We start from the raw sequence: 16,694 nt of genomic DNA, 5'->3' as shown, positions 1-16,694 counted from the left end.
TCTAGTGCATGCAGAGCTGCACAGGTGCAAACAGAGGATTCTTTGGGGTCCTGGGGGGGAGACACTGCCTTGGGATTGGTGTTTTTCTGTTGGTTTCGCTGTTTTTAATGAACTAACGATGTCTTGCTTTTTGTAGCTCTGGCTATGGGCCTGTGTGTTGCAATGATAGCCTTTGTTCGGCTGCCCAGCCTGAAGGTTTCCTGCTTGCTGCTCTCTGGGTTACTAATTTATGATGTCTTTTGGGTAAGTGTTTGGTTTGGTTTGGTTTTGCTAAAACTCTTTTTATGCTTTGAATTTGTAATTGGCCTTGGGCCAGTTTTACATGAATTCTACTGGTATGAAGTTGAGGAAATCTGGCAAAACCAGAAAATTGGCTCCACCACTCCATTCTGAGATGCTGAATTCTACAACAGGATACAGAAATATTTCCTTGATAATTACTTGCAATAAAGCAGAAATAAGATTAGAGTATTTTGACTTTTGCATATTATTAAAAAAAAATAATTTGGACCTCAGATTTTGAAAGCTGGCTGAAGATGAGAACAAGCATTTCCCACACACACAGAGCTGTGTCCACACTGGCACAGGGACATGTGGTGGCTTCTGATTAGCAGTGAAATCTGCAGAACAGGAATGTAAATGGACTTAGAGCCAGACAGGCTGGCATAAAATCCTAGTGCACTTCTACAAGAAACCTGACAGAACGTGTTCTGTAATAGCGAGAGGGATTTGTTTTGCCTTGGCATAACACCGAGCACTGATCCAGGGCAGCACCCACTGACAGCTCTGGCAGCCAGAGGTTCCAGTGGGATGGGCTGTAGCATAAAAGCCTGTTGGGGACAAGGGCTGCCTCATTCCATTTATGAGTGAGCACCATGCTCACCTCTTCTCTGTTCTGCAGCTTTCTTCTGTTTTCAGGGTGCTGTTATCTGCATTTGTCATCCCCACACTATCTGCTTGCTGTCCAGACTGATCCTTTGCCAAAGGATCTCAGGATACTAATCAGTATCTTGATATCAGAAAGTATATTGCAGTTATTCTTGAGGATTATTAGTGTAAAAAGCTCCATCTGAATTTTTGAAATAGATTTTACCTTTTATCATCATATATACAATGTATGTATAAGAAAAATATCCTTTCTTTTCTTTAATAGCAAAGCAAAAATACATTCAGCTTGAGTTGCTGTGTAATTGCAGTTTGTAACTTCTGATTACCTTGCTCTGTAGGTCTTTTTTTCTGCCTACATCTTTAACAGCAATGTTATGGTGAAAGTGGCCACACAACCAGCTGATAATCCCCTGGATGTGTTATCCCGGAAACTTCACCTGGGACCAAATGTAGGCAGAGATGTTCCCCGTCTGTCACTGCCTGGCAAACTTGTGTTCCCAAGGTAAAAGCTTCTTTTACTGTAGTACATGAGAAAAGTTTTCCCTCCATATACTTAGTGGTACTAATTCTGTTGGAAAATCCCTGTTCAGTCATTCCCTCTTCGTGCTGAAGAGGAATATAATGAGCAGGACTGGACACTTTGCTCATTCATAGAGAAAAGACCCTGACTGGGGTAAAAGGTGCCCAGAGGTGTTCAGAGCAGGTCACACTTCTCCACATTTTTGAGAGTTTTGCAGCCTGATGTTTGCTAAAAAGCAAAAACACTAAAAGCAAAAGATCTGATGTTTATTATAACATCAGAATAGTCTGGATTACAGCATAATTGCAGATAGTTGGGAAGGGGTTGGAAACTAATCTAAGCAAGGGTGGCTTACCAGGCAAGCTCGGTGCTGAACAGAGATTATTCCACTTGTACCTGCTCCAGGGGTTCCCTGATGGCTCAGATCTGTAAGCAGACATGCCCAGGGCCTGGTGGGGCAGTAAACTCAGAACAGCAGCAGGCAGGCAGTAAGTTTTGTTGCAGTATTACTGTGTTCTTGTTTCTTTAGATGTTGGGATGCTGGAATTACAGAGACTAGAAGTTGATTGTCTACAACAATAAAACCAAAATTGTTCACTTTGTCAGCTTTGTGATATGAAATCACAAAGTTGGCAAAGTGAACAATTTTTCATGAAAAATATCTTGGATTTAAGATAATGGATGATTTTAGTTCTTAATGTTTTTCACAATTGGCTCTTTTCTGGGAATCTGGCAAGACTGTAGTTTTCTGTTTTGTCTGAATGTCCAAAATGGGTGTACTGCCTTGTTTTAGATGTACGTGCATGAAGATGCACTTCACTGGTAATCAACAGATCAAAGGGCCAGCTGGTCCCTCCCGTCAGCACTGACGAGGGAGAGGACTGAAATACTGAGTCAATGGATCTGTTTCAGAGTGATCTAAGGGCAAAAGCAGCTTAAACACTACTACTAGGAGAAGGAAACTGGTTTGGAGCAATGTCATCTCTGCCCAAATGGGTTTGTTGTAAAGCTGAGGTGAAGAAATCACTGAGGAAATGCTCATTAGCCAGCACTGGGTTCCACTACGTGCAAGTTTGCTGGTAGAAAGAGGGGCTGTGCCAAGTGAAGCTCAAAACCACAGTGGAGGAGTCTAGAGCTTGTCACTGTTTGTTTTGGCCATGAACCCAATTCCAGTTGCTCTTTAGTTCCACAGGCAGCCACTTCTCCATGCTGGGGATTGGAGATATTGTGATGCCAGGGCTTCTGCTCTGCTTCGTCCTGCGTTACGATAACTACAAGAAACAAGCCAACAGTGATTCCTGCGGTGCCCCAGGCCCAGGGAACATCTCTGGGCGTATGCAGAAGGTCTCTTACTTTCACTGCACACTTATTGGCTACTTTGTAGGTGAGTAATTAGTTCAATATTAAAGAGCTGCCTAAGTGAGCAGATATGGGATTATTGTAGTAGGTTTAAAAGATGATGAAAGCAAGTGTAAAGAGGCTTTGAGAGAGGATGCTTGCTTATGTTCTTTTTAATCCTCCTCTCTTTGCATTTATTGGCATGGTCTAGGGAGAAAAGCCCTTCTGTAGTCTTCAAGATTTTTTTGGTAGTTGTTGTATTTTATTTATAGAGGATGAAAGAGAATATTGATGTGTTTTTATTAGCACTTACACTTTGCTTCACTGGCATAAAGAGTGTTGTAGCTCATACCTGAGTGATGGGAAAAATACGGAAGTTTCCAGATGAATTATGCTGTGCACAGTGCATAGCAAATTTAAGCAATTCACCTAGGCAATTCCTGCATTTTTGTATTCTGATCCTGACATAGTAGTACATACAGAACATCATCAATAGTTACAACTGGAATGCTGTTTATAATTTGCTGTAGCCAGCCCTTTCCTGCCCAATATAAAATAGGTCTTTCCCTCCACTCAGGGCATGCGTGTGCACATCCTGACCTCCCACGGCCCTTCTGAGCTGAAAAGCAAAGATCATTTCCTACCAATAGCCTTCCTTCCCCCACATATCCATTTTTCCCCCTACATTCCCTTCTGGCAAGTGTCCAGGGAAGTCATTCCTGATGTGTACAGCCCTTCCTCTGAGCCCCCACTGCTCAGGCCGGGGGCCAGAGACCAAGTCGTAAGAGCAGCATTTCAGTGGATGCAATCAGCTTCCCCCCTTCACCTTTTGTTGTATTTTGTCTGAATTATTCTTGGCTTAGTCAGAGATTCAAAACTGGACCAAGTAGCTCAGCACAGCCTAATATTAAAATAGTGTAATTTTTCACTGTTTCAACTGCATTCAGGGAAAGCAAAGCACAGAGAAGTAACTTTTCCTCACCAGTCTCTCAGAATGAGGGTGAAGCAAGCTTCAGTGGATGAAATGCTGAGAACATCACCTGCACCCTGAAGATATTCATAGTCACTTTTTTCTCTTACAGGCTTATTAACTGCAACAGTAGCTTCTCGTATTCACCGGGCAGCCCAGCCTGCCCTGCTCTATTTGGTACCATTCACTTTATTGCCACTCCTCACCATGGCCTATTTAAAGGTAAGAGGGCAGGACACGTGGGCAGCAGGGAGCTCTGGGCCAGCTGGCAGCAAGGGTCAGTGTCCTTGCACTGGGCAGCAGCTCTCGGGGGGATGATGTGTGTCCCTGGCGGGCCTGGCCCAGAACAGAGGAAGCACTGCTGTCGGGTCAGTCTTCATTTCAGAGGACTGAGCAACTGAGAGATTGAGTTCCTGAAATAGAAAGATCATTAATGCACATAAAGTACCAGTAATTCTAAACTAAATAATTTTTGAAATACTAAATTCTGTTCTAATTGAATAAATGACTTTGACCTTGTCCAGTTGGTCATAAAATACCACGTGCACAAAGTCTGAACAGTGACTGGGGAAGCAGAACCTTGCTTGCCTCTTCCCAGTCACCTGTTCTGAACAGAAATTGTGAAATTTGCCTTTTCTGTTCTAGGGCTGTTGCTGAAGCAGACATCTAGCACTCTGCAGAGCAGAACGTAAGAAAGGGCAGGATTTTCATCCTGAGTTATTATTTCCTTCCCATCAGAAACTTATCTTGGGTATACCTGCTCTAAAAGTAAGACGTTCTGGCCTGACAGGGAAAGGATTTATTCTTACTGTCTTTATTGTAATTTGCAAAACAAATGAAGAATAGATTTGCTCTAAGACATGTCTGCAATTCTGTGTGCATTTTAAACTGTGAATTCTAGGCAGATTTGAGTTTCTGAGGGCACGGTCCTTGTGCTGTTTCCCTGCCTAGGGCGATCTACGTCGCATGTGGTCTGAGCCTTTCCACTCCAAGTCCAGCAGCTCCCGTTTCCTGGAAGTATGATGGAACGGACAGGAAGTGACCTGAACTTCTGCCTTGGTCCTTTTCACTTTAACTTGTGGCTTTGTTGTCTCCTAAAGCTGGACTGGCTGGTACTTGGGAAGGTACCAGTGATGGGACATGTATGAAAGGACTTTGTATTAAAGGAGGGAAAGAAACAAAAGCTAAAATCCCAGAGCTCCGCGTGACTCCGTATCTCCCTGCAGATGTGGAATTGGGGACCCTTTGTGCAACTGCAGCCACTTTCCTCTTTCCTCACTCGGATGGATTAGTACCAGACTATTCTTTGTGAGAGAGGAAGAGACAGACTTGAAACTAAAAACGGCTTGAAGTCGTTCAAAAACTTGTGAACACTAAACGCAAAAACAGTTAAGCAAACTGAGGCTTCTTCAGAGAACCCCTCATGGACATTGGGACCAGTTTCCTGCGGGACTTCGGTTTTGAAAAGAACTGAGACAGAAGGTCTTCTGTCACAATATTGAGTTTTTTTGATTTATTAAATATTTCCTGTGGTGTGAGGTTACTTATTAAATCCACAGACATTGAGTGACTTCTTGCAGTATACATATAAAAATTTGTTGTAACAAGTTACATTTCCACCCAGATGTCATATTGCAGTGAAAAAGGGCACGATTTTTATACATATATATATACACACATATAGATATATATATGAATAAATAAAAAGGAAAACCTGCTAAGATCATGCTGTGTAGCAGACAGGGGCTTGCTGTAATTTTTAGCATGTAGCGCAGTTACTCTGGCTTATGTATATGGATCTACAATGAGCTGCTGTTTTTTTCCCCCCTTCCAACAACTGAACCTGCAGTTTAAAACCAAGTGTAGTATTTTTACTGGTTGTACCATGGACTTTAGGGGATATTTGATTTGATCAATGTAGCAAACTAGGGAAGAAAAAAGTTCAAACCCAGCCCTGTGTGTCTGAGGGGGGAGGAGGTGGGGGGGTGTCTTTTTTTTTTTTTCTCCTTTTTTTTTTATTTTTATTTTTTACAAACAGCTCCCTTGCAGGTTTTTAGTAGTTCCTTCTTGACCAGTGCATGTATTATAGCAGCAATTGTCTTTGTGCTTTCTGATCATAGTAATGTATCACTTGTAAATACATTTTTTCTATTTTCTATTTTTTTGTATTTTTTGCATTTTGTTTCATTAGTGTGCTGTATTTTTCCATGCCCCTGCCCCTCAAAGAAAAAAAAAAAGAAAAAAGAAAAACTGTCCTTAACTGTTGTGACTGGTTGGAATTTGTGTGTTGACTGCTTTGTACCTGTAGCCTGTTAAAATGTGGATTTTATTCCTTCTTTTTTAAAACCAGCAGTTCCAGTTGTTATTTTATTGACTGAAAGGCTTCCCTGAGGTAACTAAACTTTCTTCCTTTCAAGCACTGTGCCAAGTGGGGATTGGAGAGCTCTCCTGAGAGCCCATAGCTCCTGTAAGTTGACAGATGCTGGGAAGTGTTAGTGGCATGGGAGAAGGAGGAATGCTGGAGACTGGCTCTGACTGAGCAGTGAGGTGACTTTGGGACTGGTTTCGTTCCAGGTAAGGGAGGAGTTGGTCAAACACCCGAAGCTCCCAGCACTGTGGGGTGGTACAAGAGCATATTGGACATGGCAGGAAATTTTGCCCAGCCACGTGTATGCACTGTCATTAATGTCATTATTAACCCCTTCCTCTGTTCTCAGGCAGGTCTGGCACGGTGGCAGAGGGGCTGATGCCTCTGAGCTGGCTGGGATGCACCTCCAAGACAGCTGGAACGTCCCAGGAGAAACAGTAAGACACAGCTCAGCCCTTGTGGGGTGGGCAGGGACACTGAAAATTTAGCAAATGTGGGTGCGTGTGGCAGGGGGGACGTCGGGACTTTATCTCTCTCTCACACACCCCCCCAGCCCCCGAGTTCTTTTTTTCCCTTAGCTGAAAGCCCCCGTTGGGTCTGGTACAGTTGCTGATGCCTTCTTTGCTGAACTCCTTAATAAACTAGACACAAAATCCTGCAGTGAGACTGCCCAACCACCTGCCCCTTCTTCTGGAAAGTTGTCAAAAATAGCTATTTTAATAATTGACTAACATAAACCTTCTTGCAAGAGTTAAAATGCTGGCAAAAAAGTAAATGTATGGCGTGCTTACAGCACAGTTGTCAGGACATGGAGCAGAACTGTTGTGTACAAATCTGCTGACAGGCCTGGTTCTCTGCTGTGTCTGAGAACAGTCAGCTTAGAAATGGCACAGTTTATGCTGACATTTCTCTGAGGTCACGCTTCACCTTGCAAACATGACGAGTTCCAAAATTTGAATCTGAAATTAGTTTTTCATTCAAGTTACAGCACTGTCACATTTTCTTATCACTATTCCATGTCTTCATTCTATTAATCTTCCAGGCACTTTGCTTTTTTACTTCAGGATGTCTTTCAGCTATAGTATTTTCCATCTTTTCCAAATTCCCAACATAACCTGAATGTGTGGCTGTTGCCAGGTCTGTGTTGATAGTGAGGGCTCTCAACTTAGACAAAACAAAGATCTAACTGAAAATCAGAATAAATGTGTCCTTTTTTCAGAATAGCTCGTCTCCCTTTAGCCTGTTGGGAACTCACAAGAGTCTGAGCTACATAATATAAAAACTATCAGGTCTAAGATGGGGCAAGAAGTAACTCCTAGTTACTGTAACTGTGTTTTCTAGTTCAGGCTGCACCTGCTTCACCATCATAAGCAGTTTCATGTACTCTTAAAGCATTGTGGGACAAAAACCACAAAGTCCTTGACAAGTGTAGCTTTTGTTCTTGAAATGTGACTTACCTCCTTCCCCACTTGTTTCTAATTTATGTGTAACCTGATTTTCCTACCTCTGTGCCCCAACTTTGCAATGTTTGGCTGAGTTTGTCAATTGACAGAAAGTTGTGACTTCATGTGTGAACAGACCCTTTTCTCCAAGGAGAGCCTGGCCCTGCCCACACCTGGGTTTGTGCTGTCTCAGGCTGGCTTGGTAAGAGCTTCTGATTTAATGCTGCAAAACTCGTTTGCGTTTTGCCCTTTCAGCAGTTCCTCTGCAACAGCCCTGAACAGCAAGCACACACTCGACACACACTCATCACACAAGTTCTCTCAACCAGCAGCAGCGAGGACTAAGCTTGAAGTATCTTGCTCTGAGAAAAAACACTGCTTTGCTCTGGGCCTTTGTGTGTAACCATGCTGTTTTACCCCCAAAGCAGTGCAGTATCACAGAGCTTTCTCTCCCTGAAACTGTCGCAGCAGGGAAAACAAAAGCTTTAAGAAAGCTTTTGTTTGAAAGCTTTTGCACCTTTTTTTTTTTTTTGGTCACCTCAACGTTGTAGGTTTTCTCGTCTGTCAGCTGAGGTGGTCACAGCCACCACGATGGGAGTAACAGGGATGATTTCATTCTGCTCTGGAGAGAAGCTGCAGCAAATTAGAGCTGGTAATGAGGGAGGCTGAGGGTGAAGAGGGGCAGCCAGCAAGCGCTGACAGCACAGCAGATCTAAGAGAAGCACCTGGACAAGAGGGAAAATGGGCTGGCAGGAGTGTGACTGACTATGCTGGCTCACTGGGGATTCAGCTGGAGTGCAGCATAACAAGAACTCTGCATTGCTGAAGTCCTCAAGTCCCTGCAGCTCCTGTTCTACCTGAGTGGCTGCAAGAAGTTAGTGTAAAATAGGATCCTACATCTTCAGGTACTGGCACAGAAGTGAGCCTGCAGCAATCGACACGGGCTGAAATCAAGCTTCATCCAGAGAAGCCCTCCGTAATTTACAACATATTCACCATCATTGGAATGGTTTTCCAGTAGGAATACTCTCGTTGAATGCAGTGCCTGGCGAGTTCTGTCAGTCCTTATGCATGGGAGAACGAGGAGGAACTCAGCACTTGAGGCCTTTGCCCCAACACGCTGTTGCCCTCCAGCGCCCTGCACAGGGATGACTGACATCACTGAGAACTGGTTGCACTGGTGCTTGCAGGCCCTGCTGGTTTGTGCTCCACTGTCTTGTGACTGGAAGAAATTACTCTAAATTAATTCACATCTGCATTAAAAAAAAGGTGAGGAAGTGGTGGTCCTTTAAAATCAGGTTTTATTTGTCTTCTCTGCTCTCATGTAACAGAATCTTGCTCTTCTTGTCTGCACACAAGTCTAAATAAATGGCACCACAGGAAAATAACCACTTCCCTCTAGTGTGCTTGTTTGGACAAGGAGGTGGACTGGACCGGACCATACAGACTCCAGCCTTAATCTCCTCCCTCTTCACCTGAGTTTGGAGCTTTTCCTTTGTTGATGCTTCTAAGGTTAATGTCTTACCAATGATCACTGATGGAGGATGTGCTATTGCTAAAGCTTCCTGGTGAGGTTTGTGTGTCATCTCTTCATTTCCTCGTTGCCCAAAACTTGAAAATATTAAAAGCTGTTACTGCCCTAGTAGGCGCTCCCTTTCCTGCTGATATTGCAGAAGCAGGTTTGGGAGCAGAGGGGGTTTTTGGTGTGGTGGTTTGTTTTTTTTAAACAAAGTAGTCCTAGGCATTGCAGCTTTGCTGTCCTCTGCTTCTATCCCTACATCCTAGAGCAGCTGAGTGAGCAGCCATAGTCTGTGCTCAGAGCCCTCTGTGTGTGGGTTGTCCCTCCATGTCTTCCTGTGTCCTCCTGTCTGGCTCCTCTCCTGCTGGAAGGGATTACCTCAGCCCAGGCTGTCCCATTAAGAGCTCACACACAGCTGCATCTCACACCTGAATTCCACTGAAGTCTTATCTGTAGAGATACATGACCAGCAGCCTGAAGCAGGGCACAGAGATCATGGCTCTCAGCACCTCTAACTGGCACTGGGTATCCAGTGCTATGTAGTGACAAATTATGCAAAACAGGCAGTGGCTGGCAAGTGCTGTCATGTTGCCACTACCGAGCCATTCCAACACTCCAGTTTAGGAAAAGCCCCAGGTTGCCTCCACCCTCCTGCACTCACAGCCATCACTTACAAATCTCAGTCCAGCCTCAGTGTGCCATACTTTGTCCAAAGAAGAATCAGCACATTTTAACTAGAGGGTCAGTTACTCATTGGTGAGGAGAGCCTCCATCAATAGCCTCATTCAGGAGGGTCAAACTCCATTACTGTGCACCATTACGAGGCACTTGGGGCAGTGTGCTGGTGCAGGCAGCTTCCTCAGCCTCGGTAGGCCTTCAGCAGCTGGCCTGCGATCACCAGTCTCTGAATCTCACTGGTCCCCTCGTAGATCTCGGTGATCCGAGCATCGCGGTAGTGGCGTTCCGCCGGCATCTCTGTCACATAGCCCATCCCACCCAGGATCTGGATAGCCTGAAACAAAGGCAGCAGCTTAGAAAGGAAGTGAGGCTAAAAAATCTGTTTTCTACAGAATGCACACACAGCCATTTTTAAGAGGAACTGAGGCCACTGCAAGCATAATAGGGAGGGTAGGACACATGGGGATGACTGCAGCTCATTTGTGATGATAGGAATACATAGGATTGATCTGGGTAAGAGTGATATGGATATTCCAGAGGGGCAATTAATTGCTTCAGAGGTATCTGTTAGTGATCCATATTCTAAGATGCTTTTATTAAAGACAGGGAACACTAAACTGAGGAACAGAGGATCTCATCCAGGTGCAGTGGTGATGACTGGTGGCCCCATGTTCTCTTCCACATTGCTGCTCCTTCTTAAAAATGCTACTGCCCTGGACAGCTGCCACAGGCCAATATAAACACCTGCAATCTTCCTAGTTCCCCACAACCTGTGAAGATGGTTGTGCTAATTGGCTTTAGCCATAGAGCTGGTTGCTTGCTTGGTTGGTATGTTTCAAATATAAATTAGTATATCCCATCCCACCTTACCAAAGCACTTGTGAGACATCCAAAGTCCCTTCCCACATATGTATGTCAGAATTGTCAATTGACAGTTACCTGATGAGCGATTGATGTTGCAGCTTCTGATGCAGCCAGTTTGGCCATTGCCGCTTCCTTTGGGGAAGGAAAACATCAGAGGGTGCAGTTGTCACAAAAAGGAACCCCGCACCTGCACAAGGAGCTTGAATGCTCACCCAGCAGCTGTGCAGAGAGACAGGCCTGATGATGATGGTGCCAGCTGAGAGCAGCCACCCCTCTCCCCTCAGCTACAACCAGTGCTGAACTCTGGGGCTGCCCAGGGAGGGCAGCAGGCCCAGGACCTGCTGGGGTAACCTGGGGTTACATGCCAGCAGTACTGGCTGGGCAAGCACTGAGCATAGCAATGCTCTATGGAGTGGGGTTCCCTGTGCTATGGCTGCTGGAAAAAAAAAGCAGGGCTGGAAATACCTTAGTGAAGGGCTTTCCATTGTCCTTCAGCATAGCAGCTCTCCAGGTCAGCAGGCGTGCACCCTCCAAGGCCACAGCCATGTCTGCCAGCTTGAACTGCAACAACAAACACTGCCTTTGGTCCGGGGCCTCTGCCTGCACAAGGGAACAGCTGAATTCTCCCAGCCCTGAGGCTATCTAAGGAAATGAAGCCTCTGTCCCAACAATTAGTGTTAACAGCATTTGAAAACAGAATTATCACTCTGTTTATCCCAGACAGCACAAAGTGCACTGTGTGCCTGATACCATGCCCAAGAGCACACATGGACTTTCCACCAGCCCCAGCACCCTGTGGAACTGCCCTGTGTGCCTAGCTCGCACCTGCACTGCCTGGAGCTTTGTGATGGGTGACCCAAAGGCCATTCTCTTCTCAGCATAATCCACAGCACAGTCTAGAGCTGCCTGGGCTATTCCAAGTGCCTGTGAGGCAATACCAATCCTTCCTCCATCCAGAGTTTGCTAAGAAAGACACAAAATATATATAAGTCAAGTCATACTCAAGAATAATACACACAGATTTCTGGTGTTGCTGGAAAGCTGCTGCAGCCTTAAAATCCTCTGATCAGAGACCTCCTTGATTCAGAATGTTCCCAGTTTTGCAGGAATAGAGCTGTAACAGGCACTGCCACTGCAGAGAGAAAGCAGATGTTCAACAACAGAAGGAGAAAGGAGAGGGATTGCTTATTAGCTGGGAGAAAAAGAGAGGGTACAAAATAAGGGAAACAGCACAAGGATCTGATCTTGAAGGGGCTGGGCAGACCCAACTCACTCTGCAGCTGATTTTACTTTGGAAATCTGGTCAGTTTTCCTTTTTTACCCTCAACCTTGGGACACATGTGAAAGCATTTTTCAAACTGATTAGTGAACCCAGTCAATTACCTGACTTAGCTCAAACGCCTACTCTGTCCCTCTGTGCAGAGGAAGAAATTGCAGCACAGGGAGAAAAGGCCTCATCTTCTCAACCCTAGGCTGAAGGTCTTTAACAGAACTTGTCAGTCACCAACTGCTTTTAGTTCTGGACATAATGGAATGGGCTCTGCTCCAGGGAGCTCGGCCCAAAATGTCAGGCAAACAAAGGGTGTTCTGCCCCTCCAGAGAGAGCAATGACCAGTCTCAAAGGACAGCGCTTCACTGCAGGAGACAAAGCTGTTCCCAGCCGTCTTGTTCCTCCTCAGAAGTCACATGCATACCATAACTCAGCTGTCATTCATCTTGAGACACTCTCCAGAAGTTGTCATGGGCCTCCAGGACAACCTTCCTCTGCCACAGTATTTACATGGGGAAATGCCATATTTTCCCTTTATGTATGAGTACAACTGGAGGAACAGAGGACTGGGAAAGAAGAAAAATTAAAATATACGGTCCCTGTTGACACAGCACCTTAGTGGCATCAGCATTACTCCAGCTGAGAACTGCCACAATAGAAGAGCTGTCAAAGCTCTGTGTAAATTAAACATTCATCAGGCTCTGGGAATGATTCCTCCCATCTTGGCAAGAAGGGTCAACAGCTTAACACGACAGAACAACTTATGCAAGCAGTCCTCACTGAAGTGACCGCTTCTGGAAATGGCTTACAAAATGGTAAGCTTGGGAGCTACAGCTGTACACAGCCACAGCTGCACCCCCATTCCTCTCTTACCATGGCGATTTTGAAGCCCATTCCTGGCTGCCCCAGGAGGTTGGCCTTGGGTATCCGGCAGTCCTCAAATATCAGGTTGGCAGTGGAAGAGGCTCGGATTCCCAGTTTGTCTTCTTTCTTCCCCAGTGACAGCCCAGGTGTTGGCATGGGAACCAGGAATGCACTAATACCCTGCAACAAGACCCAAACTCTTAGGAATGGTGTCTTCTAACCTTCCCACTTCCTTGGCTGTCAACAGGCTCCCTCCATTTTACATAAAAGCCACATGTCCAGGTAACCAGGAGGGGAGAGCTGAGACAGAACAAAACCAGCGCTCATCAGCCCCTCCTCTGGTCAATGCCAGCAGGGCTCTAAAAACAGAGTCCCAGTCCTGGCAAAGTGCTTCTCCACAACTCCTTCACTCCCACCCCTTTTTCCTGACTGATACAAACTATCACACCTTGTGCTTCAGGGATTTATCCGTAGTAGCAAACACCACGGTGGCCGAGGCGTCCCAGGCGTTGGTGATCCAGGCCTTGGTTCCATTCAGAACCCACTCATCCCCATCCAGGCGTGCCATGGTGGAGGCTGCACCTGCGTCGCTGCCGTTTCCTGAGCCAAGAAGCAGCAAACAAACCTCAGATGATCCATCACACGCTGGGGGCAAACCCACCCCCCACCTGCACCCCATGAGCTCATGGCATCTCTTGAACTGTGGCAAAGTCACCACTGTCCCTCTCACAAGACAGAGAAAGGCCCATGTGTGTAAGATGTCCAGAGCTCTGCTCACACAGGGAATGAGTATCTTCAGCAGGGACCACAGGAGGGCAGTTCATACATTGGGTACTGAGACTTTACTGACACAGAACTCTATAAACCACCCTTCTACAAAATGTTCCAGTTTCAAATACCCAAAGTCCATCCTAAACCTGACCAAGGAAAGAAGCTACACCATGTTCTTTGCAACAGGGATGGTAACAGTCACATCACCTGGTTCACTGAGGGCAAAACATCCAATTTTCTCTCCACTGGTGAAGGGAGCGATCCACTGGTGCTTCTGCTCTTCAGAGCCAAACTTGAGTATTGGCCCTAAATACAGGGACTTTAAGAATTTAGTGTTGTTAGTGGCTCTTGAAGGTACAACCAATCAAGTAACTCCCTAACGTGCTCTCCAACACACCAGAACCCACCACAGGAACAGATCCACTGCTCCCAAACAGCCCTGTGCCACGCCAACCTCACTTCATGCCTGCCCCTCACTCACGTTATTGACGCTGACGATGACGCCCGTGGAGGCGCAGCCCCTGCTGATCTCCTCCACAGCGATGGAATAGGCCAGGTAGTCGAGGCCTGCTCCTTTGTACTTCTCTGGCACATCCATAGCCAGCAGCCCCAAGCCACCCATCTTCTTCACCTGCACACATGGAATGTACAGGTCACATCCTCGGCACCAGGGGGCCAGCAAATACACACAGACATGTGGAGAGCAAGACATGTCATGAGAGGGCTACACCCAGAGGAAAAGATGCACCCAACTCCTGGTGAAATGGGAATCTGAACAAACTGGGAAGTGTCCTCAGATCCCAGTGACTTCAGCAGGAGCTGTACAGTCATTGTTTGGCTCTTGCTTGTTTAAAGAGCTCTCTTCAGTACTGGGAAAAGGGGAGCCTTCTGAAGGTGAAATAGGGAAATAAAATTCCACCAGCATTTCCTCAGCCTCCCACCAAAGCTCCACTCTTGCATGTCTCATGTCAGTAGAAATGAGAAATCTAGCTGATAAAAATCATCAGAACTTTACCTTTGAGTCTGCTGAGCTTCAGCCTAGGACTGCACAAGGGAAGAATTTTACAGAATGAATGACTGCAGAAAACAGTGGTGTAAGGTGATTTTTTAAATTCTCAATAAAGCCAGATCTTGCTTCCCAAACAATTTTTTGTTAGTTGCATTAAAATCAATCTATCCCATCTAGTTCCCCAGCTAGACTCCTCGCTTTACAATCATAAGCTTCTGCTTGCTTTTGGAAGAACCGTGGAGAATTTTTAGGTACATAACTTCCCTCCTATGTGGCACCCAAAACACCAATACTCCACATTAAATCCAGAAGATCAAGACAGACACTTATTCTACGTATGTTGCTTCATCTTATTAAACACTTGTTTGCATCTTGAACTTTCCCCTACACATTCAAGTAAAAGACTCAGAATCAAATGTAAAATTCCCAGATGAGAAAAGTAAGCAGTAAAGTTATTTTCTTCCTTAGGCTAAGAGTGACTTGCCTGGCTACCATCCTTATGCCTTACTAGAAAGAGGAATGTGACAAAACTCTCATGCCTCCAACAGTGTTTGCATGGAGTCTCTTGCTAATATAACAGGATCTATTTTACTGGAGCTTTGTATTTCATTGCTTAACACACACACTGGTGTGTCTTTTCACAAGAGAAATCACTGGTTTGGCTGGAATTTTGATTTTTTCACAGCCCCAGAGGATGAACAGCATGTGCCTCCTGACTACTTTTTTCCACCATCTGAAGCCATAAACCATATGTGCAGTCTATAAAAGTGTTTTATTAATTTTATAAATAAATTTTATAATTTGTATTACAGCCCACAAGTAAGTCAGTATAAGAACTAAAATCTCAGTGGTACTAAAGCCAGATACAGAGAAACACAAGTAAAGGTGAAGAGTCAAAATAGCCTGTGGGAATTACAACGTCCACATTCAGAACGAGTTGGTCTAAACTTCCATTTTCTGCTACACCGGAGCTGGATGTACATTTTGCCTCGGCCCGAGTGGTCCGGCCCCGGAGCAGCAGGAAGGGGGTCTCTGGCTGTGCCATCCCAACCCTCGCACTCACCTGCTCGGCCGGGAAGCGGTGCTCCTTGTCCAGCTGCGCTGCAAGCGGCATCAGCTCCTTCTCCGCGAAGTCCCGGACCGTCTGCCGCAGCATCTGGTGTGTCTCGGGCAGCTCGGCGCTCTGGTACACGGTGTGCAGCCGGCGGCACCGCAGAGCCAGCGCTGGAAGCGGGGAGGGGACTCAGCGCTGCCGCTGCCCTTCGCACCGGGCCAGGGGTGGGCGCCGGCCCGTGAGGGGCTCGGAAGGTCCCCCCACCCCGGGACACCCTCCCACAGCCCCGAGGCCGCAGCCGCGGCCCAGCTGAAGGGCGGCGCCACTCCCGCGCCTGAGGGGACTCGCCTCAGGCAGGGCCTGAAGGGCACCGGGACGCCACCTCCCGCGCAGGCCGCGGCCCCTTCCCGCCCCTCCCGCGTGTCTCGCAGCACCCCCAGAGCAGCCGCAGCCGAGTGAAGCCGCTCCCGCCACCCTCACCCCGGGGGGCTCCGCCGCCGCAGCGGGACACGACCGCCGCCATTGCCGCCGCCGCCATCGCCATCGCCCCGCCTGAGGGAGGGCGGCCCGCACGCAGCGCCCCCTGGCGGAGCGGCCCCGCCCCCCGCCCGCCCCTGCAGGGCCGGCTGCGCTGGCAGGAGAGAAGGAGAAGGAAGGTCCTTTATTCCGACTGCTGGTGACAAATCACGGCTTACAAACACCGCGGCGACACCGCCACGGCCCCGCGCCGCCAACAACGACACGGCAGCACGGGCCGAAGGGGACAGCACAGAGGAGTCCACGCGCCAGCAGCCCCAAGGCCACACTGTGAGAGATACAAATACGCGTCCTGTAACAGCACTGGGATCCAGGCAGGCGGAGAGGGCCTTTGCTGGTGTTCATTTTCCTGCTGCTGCAGAGGAAGAGCTGCTGACTCCACCAGGCTGCCATCACTCAGCCTTGTCCTCGGCAAGGACAAGAGATGGCGGTGTTTATGTCCAAGGGTCACACCCGACAGCGAGCCAGGCTCTGGGGTAGCACAAAGTAGCTCCATGTCACAGGAGAGCAGGCTGGGAAACAGCTGAAGACAATGCGATGAAACACAGAGCTGAGAAATAAAGTTGCTACATTTGGACCTTACTGCTTCACCACCGCCTTCC

General features: G+C 47.0%; 2 protein-coding genes across 6 annotated transcripts in view; one reads left to right on the top strand and one right to left on the bottom strand.

The window, feature by feature from the left end:
- Positions 1 to 5,976, top strand: part of SPPL3 (signal peptide peptidase like 3) — a 55,861-nt gene extending 49,885 nt beyond the window's left edge. The window contains exons 7-11 of the mRNA XM_014894638.2: positions 137 to 243; positions 1,227 to 1,390; positions 2,593 to 2,792; positions 3,829 to 3,938; positions 4,668 to 5,976. Coding sequence (XP_014750124.1) covers positions 137 to 243; positions 1,227 to 1,390; positions 2,593 to 2,792; positions 3,829 to 3,938; positions 4,668 to 4,739 — 653 coding nt within the window. The 3' untranslated portion in view covers positions 4,740 to 5,976. The remainder of the gene's footprint in view (positions 1 to 136; positions 244 to 1,226; positions 1,391 to 2,592; positions 2,793 to 3,828; positions 3,939 to 4,667) is intronic.
- Positions 5,977 to 8,810: 2,834 nt separating this feature from the next.
- On the bottom strand, positions 8,811 to 16,115 carry ACADS (acyl-CoA dehydrogenase short chain). 5 transcript variants are annotated; one of them, XR_015807671.1, is made up of 10 exons: positions 16,036 to 16,108; positions 15,565 to 15,725; positions 13,974 to 14,123; positions 13,700 to 13,811; positions 13,170 to 13,321; positions 12,731 to 12,901; positions 11,413 to 11,550; positions 11,053 to 11,148; positions 10,663 to 10,806; positions 8,811 to 10,057 (listed from the first exon to the last, which is right to left on the bottom strand). XR_015807671.1 is itself a non-coding variant. In XM_014894635.2 (10 exons), exons 1-10 carry the CDS (start codon positions 16,097 to 16,099, stop codon positions 9,905 to 9,907), a joined length of 1,254 nt encoding a protein of 417 aa, XP_014750121.2. In that variant the 5' UTR covers positions 16,100 to 16,115; the 3' UTR covers positions 8,811 to 9,904. The 5 variants fall into 5 exon arrangements, 4 of the variants coding, with proteins under 4 accessions (XP_014750121.2, XP_088032187.1, XP_088032185.1 ...); XM_014894635.2 differs by having other exon boundaries at positions 10,663 to 10,719; positions 16,036 to 16,115; XM_088176061.1 differs by lacking the exon at positions 16,036 to 16,108 and adding an exon at positions 14,508 to 14,536 and having other exon boundaries at positions 10,663 to 10,719; positions 15,565 to 15,672.
- Between the last annotated feature and the right edge of the window lie 579 nt (positions 16,116 to 16,694).

The sequence above is a fragment of the Sturnus vulgaris genome, chromosome 19 (genome assembly GCF_052056855.1).
Source record: "Sturnus vulgaris isolate bStuVul1 chromosome 19, bStuVul1.hap1, whole genome shotgun sequence".
Classification (NCBI taxonomy): Eukaryota; Metazoa; Chordata; class Aves; order Passeriformes; family Sturnidae; genus Sturnus; species Sturnus vulgaris.
Note: the sequence above shows the minus strand (reverse complement) of the source record. Positions and strands in the feature narration are given on the sequence as shown.

What these genes read in the sequence shown, in the direction of transcription:
- ACADS (XM_014894635.2), bottom strand. Translation starts at nt 16,099, where the DNA reads ATGGCGATGGCGGCGGCGGCAATGGCGGCGGTCGTGTCCCGCTGCGGC. An exon ending in ACCGCTTCCCGGCCGAGCAG is followed by an intron (nt 14,124 to 15,564) that starts GTGAGTGCGAGG and finishes CCATGTGTGCAG; the next exon opens with GTGAAGAAGATGGGTGGCTT. An exon ending in ATGGAAAGCCCTTCACTAAG is followed by an intron (nt 10,720 to 11,052) that starts GTATTTCCAGCC and finishes CCTTCCCCAAAG; the next exon opens with GAAGCGGCAATGGCCAAACT.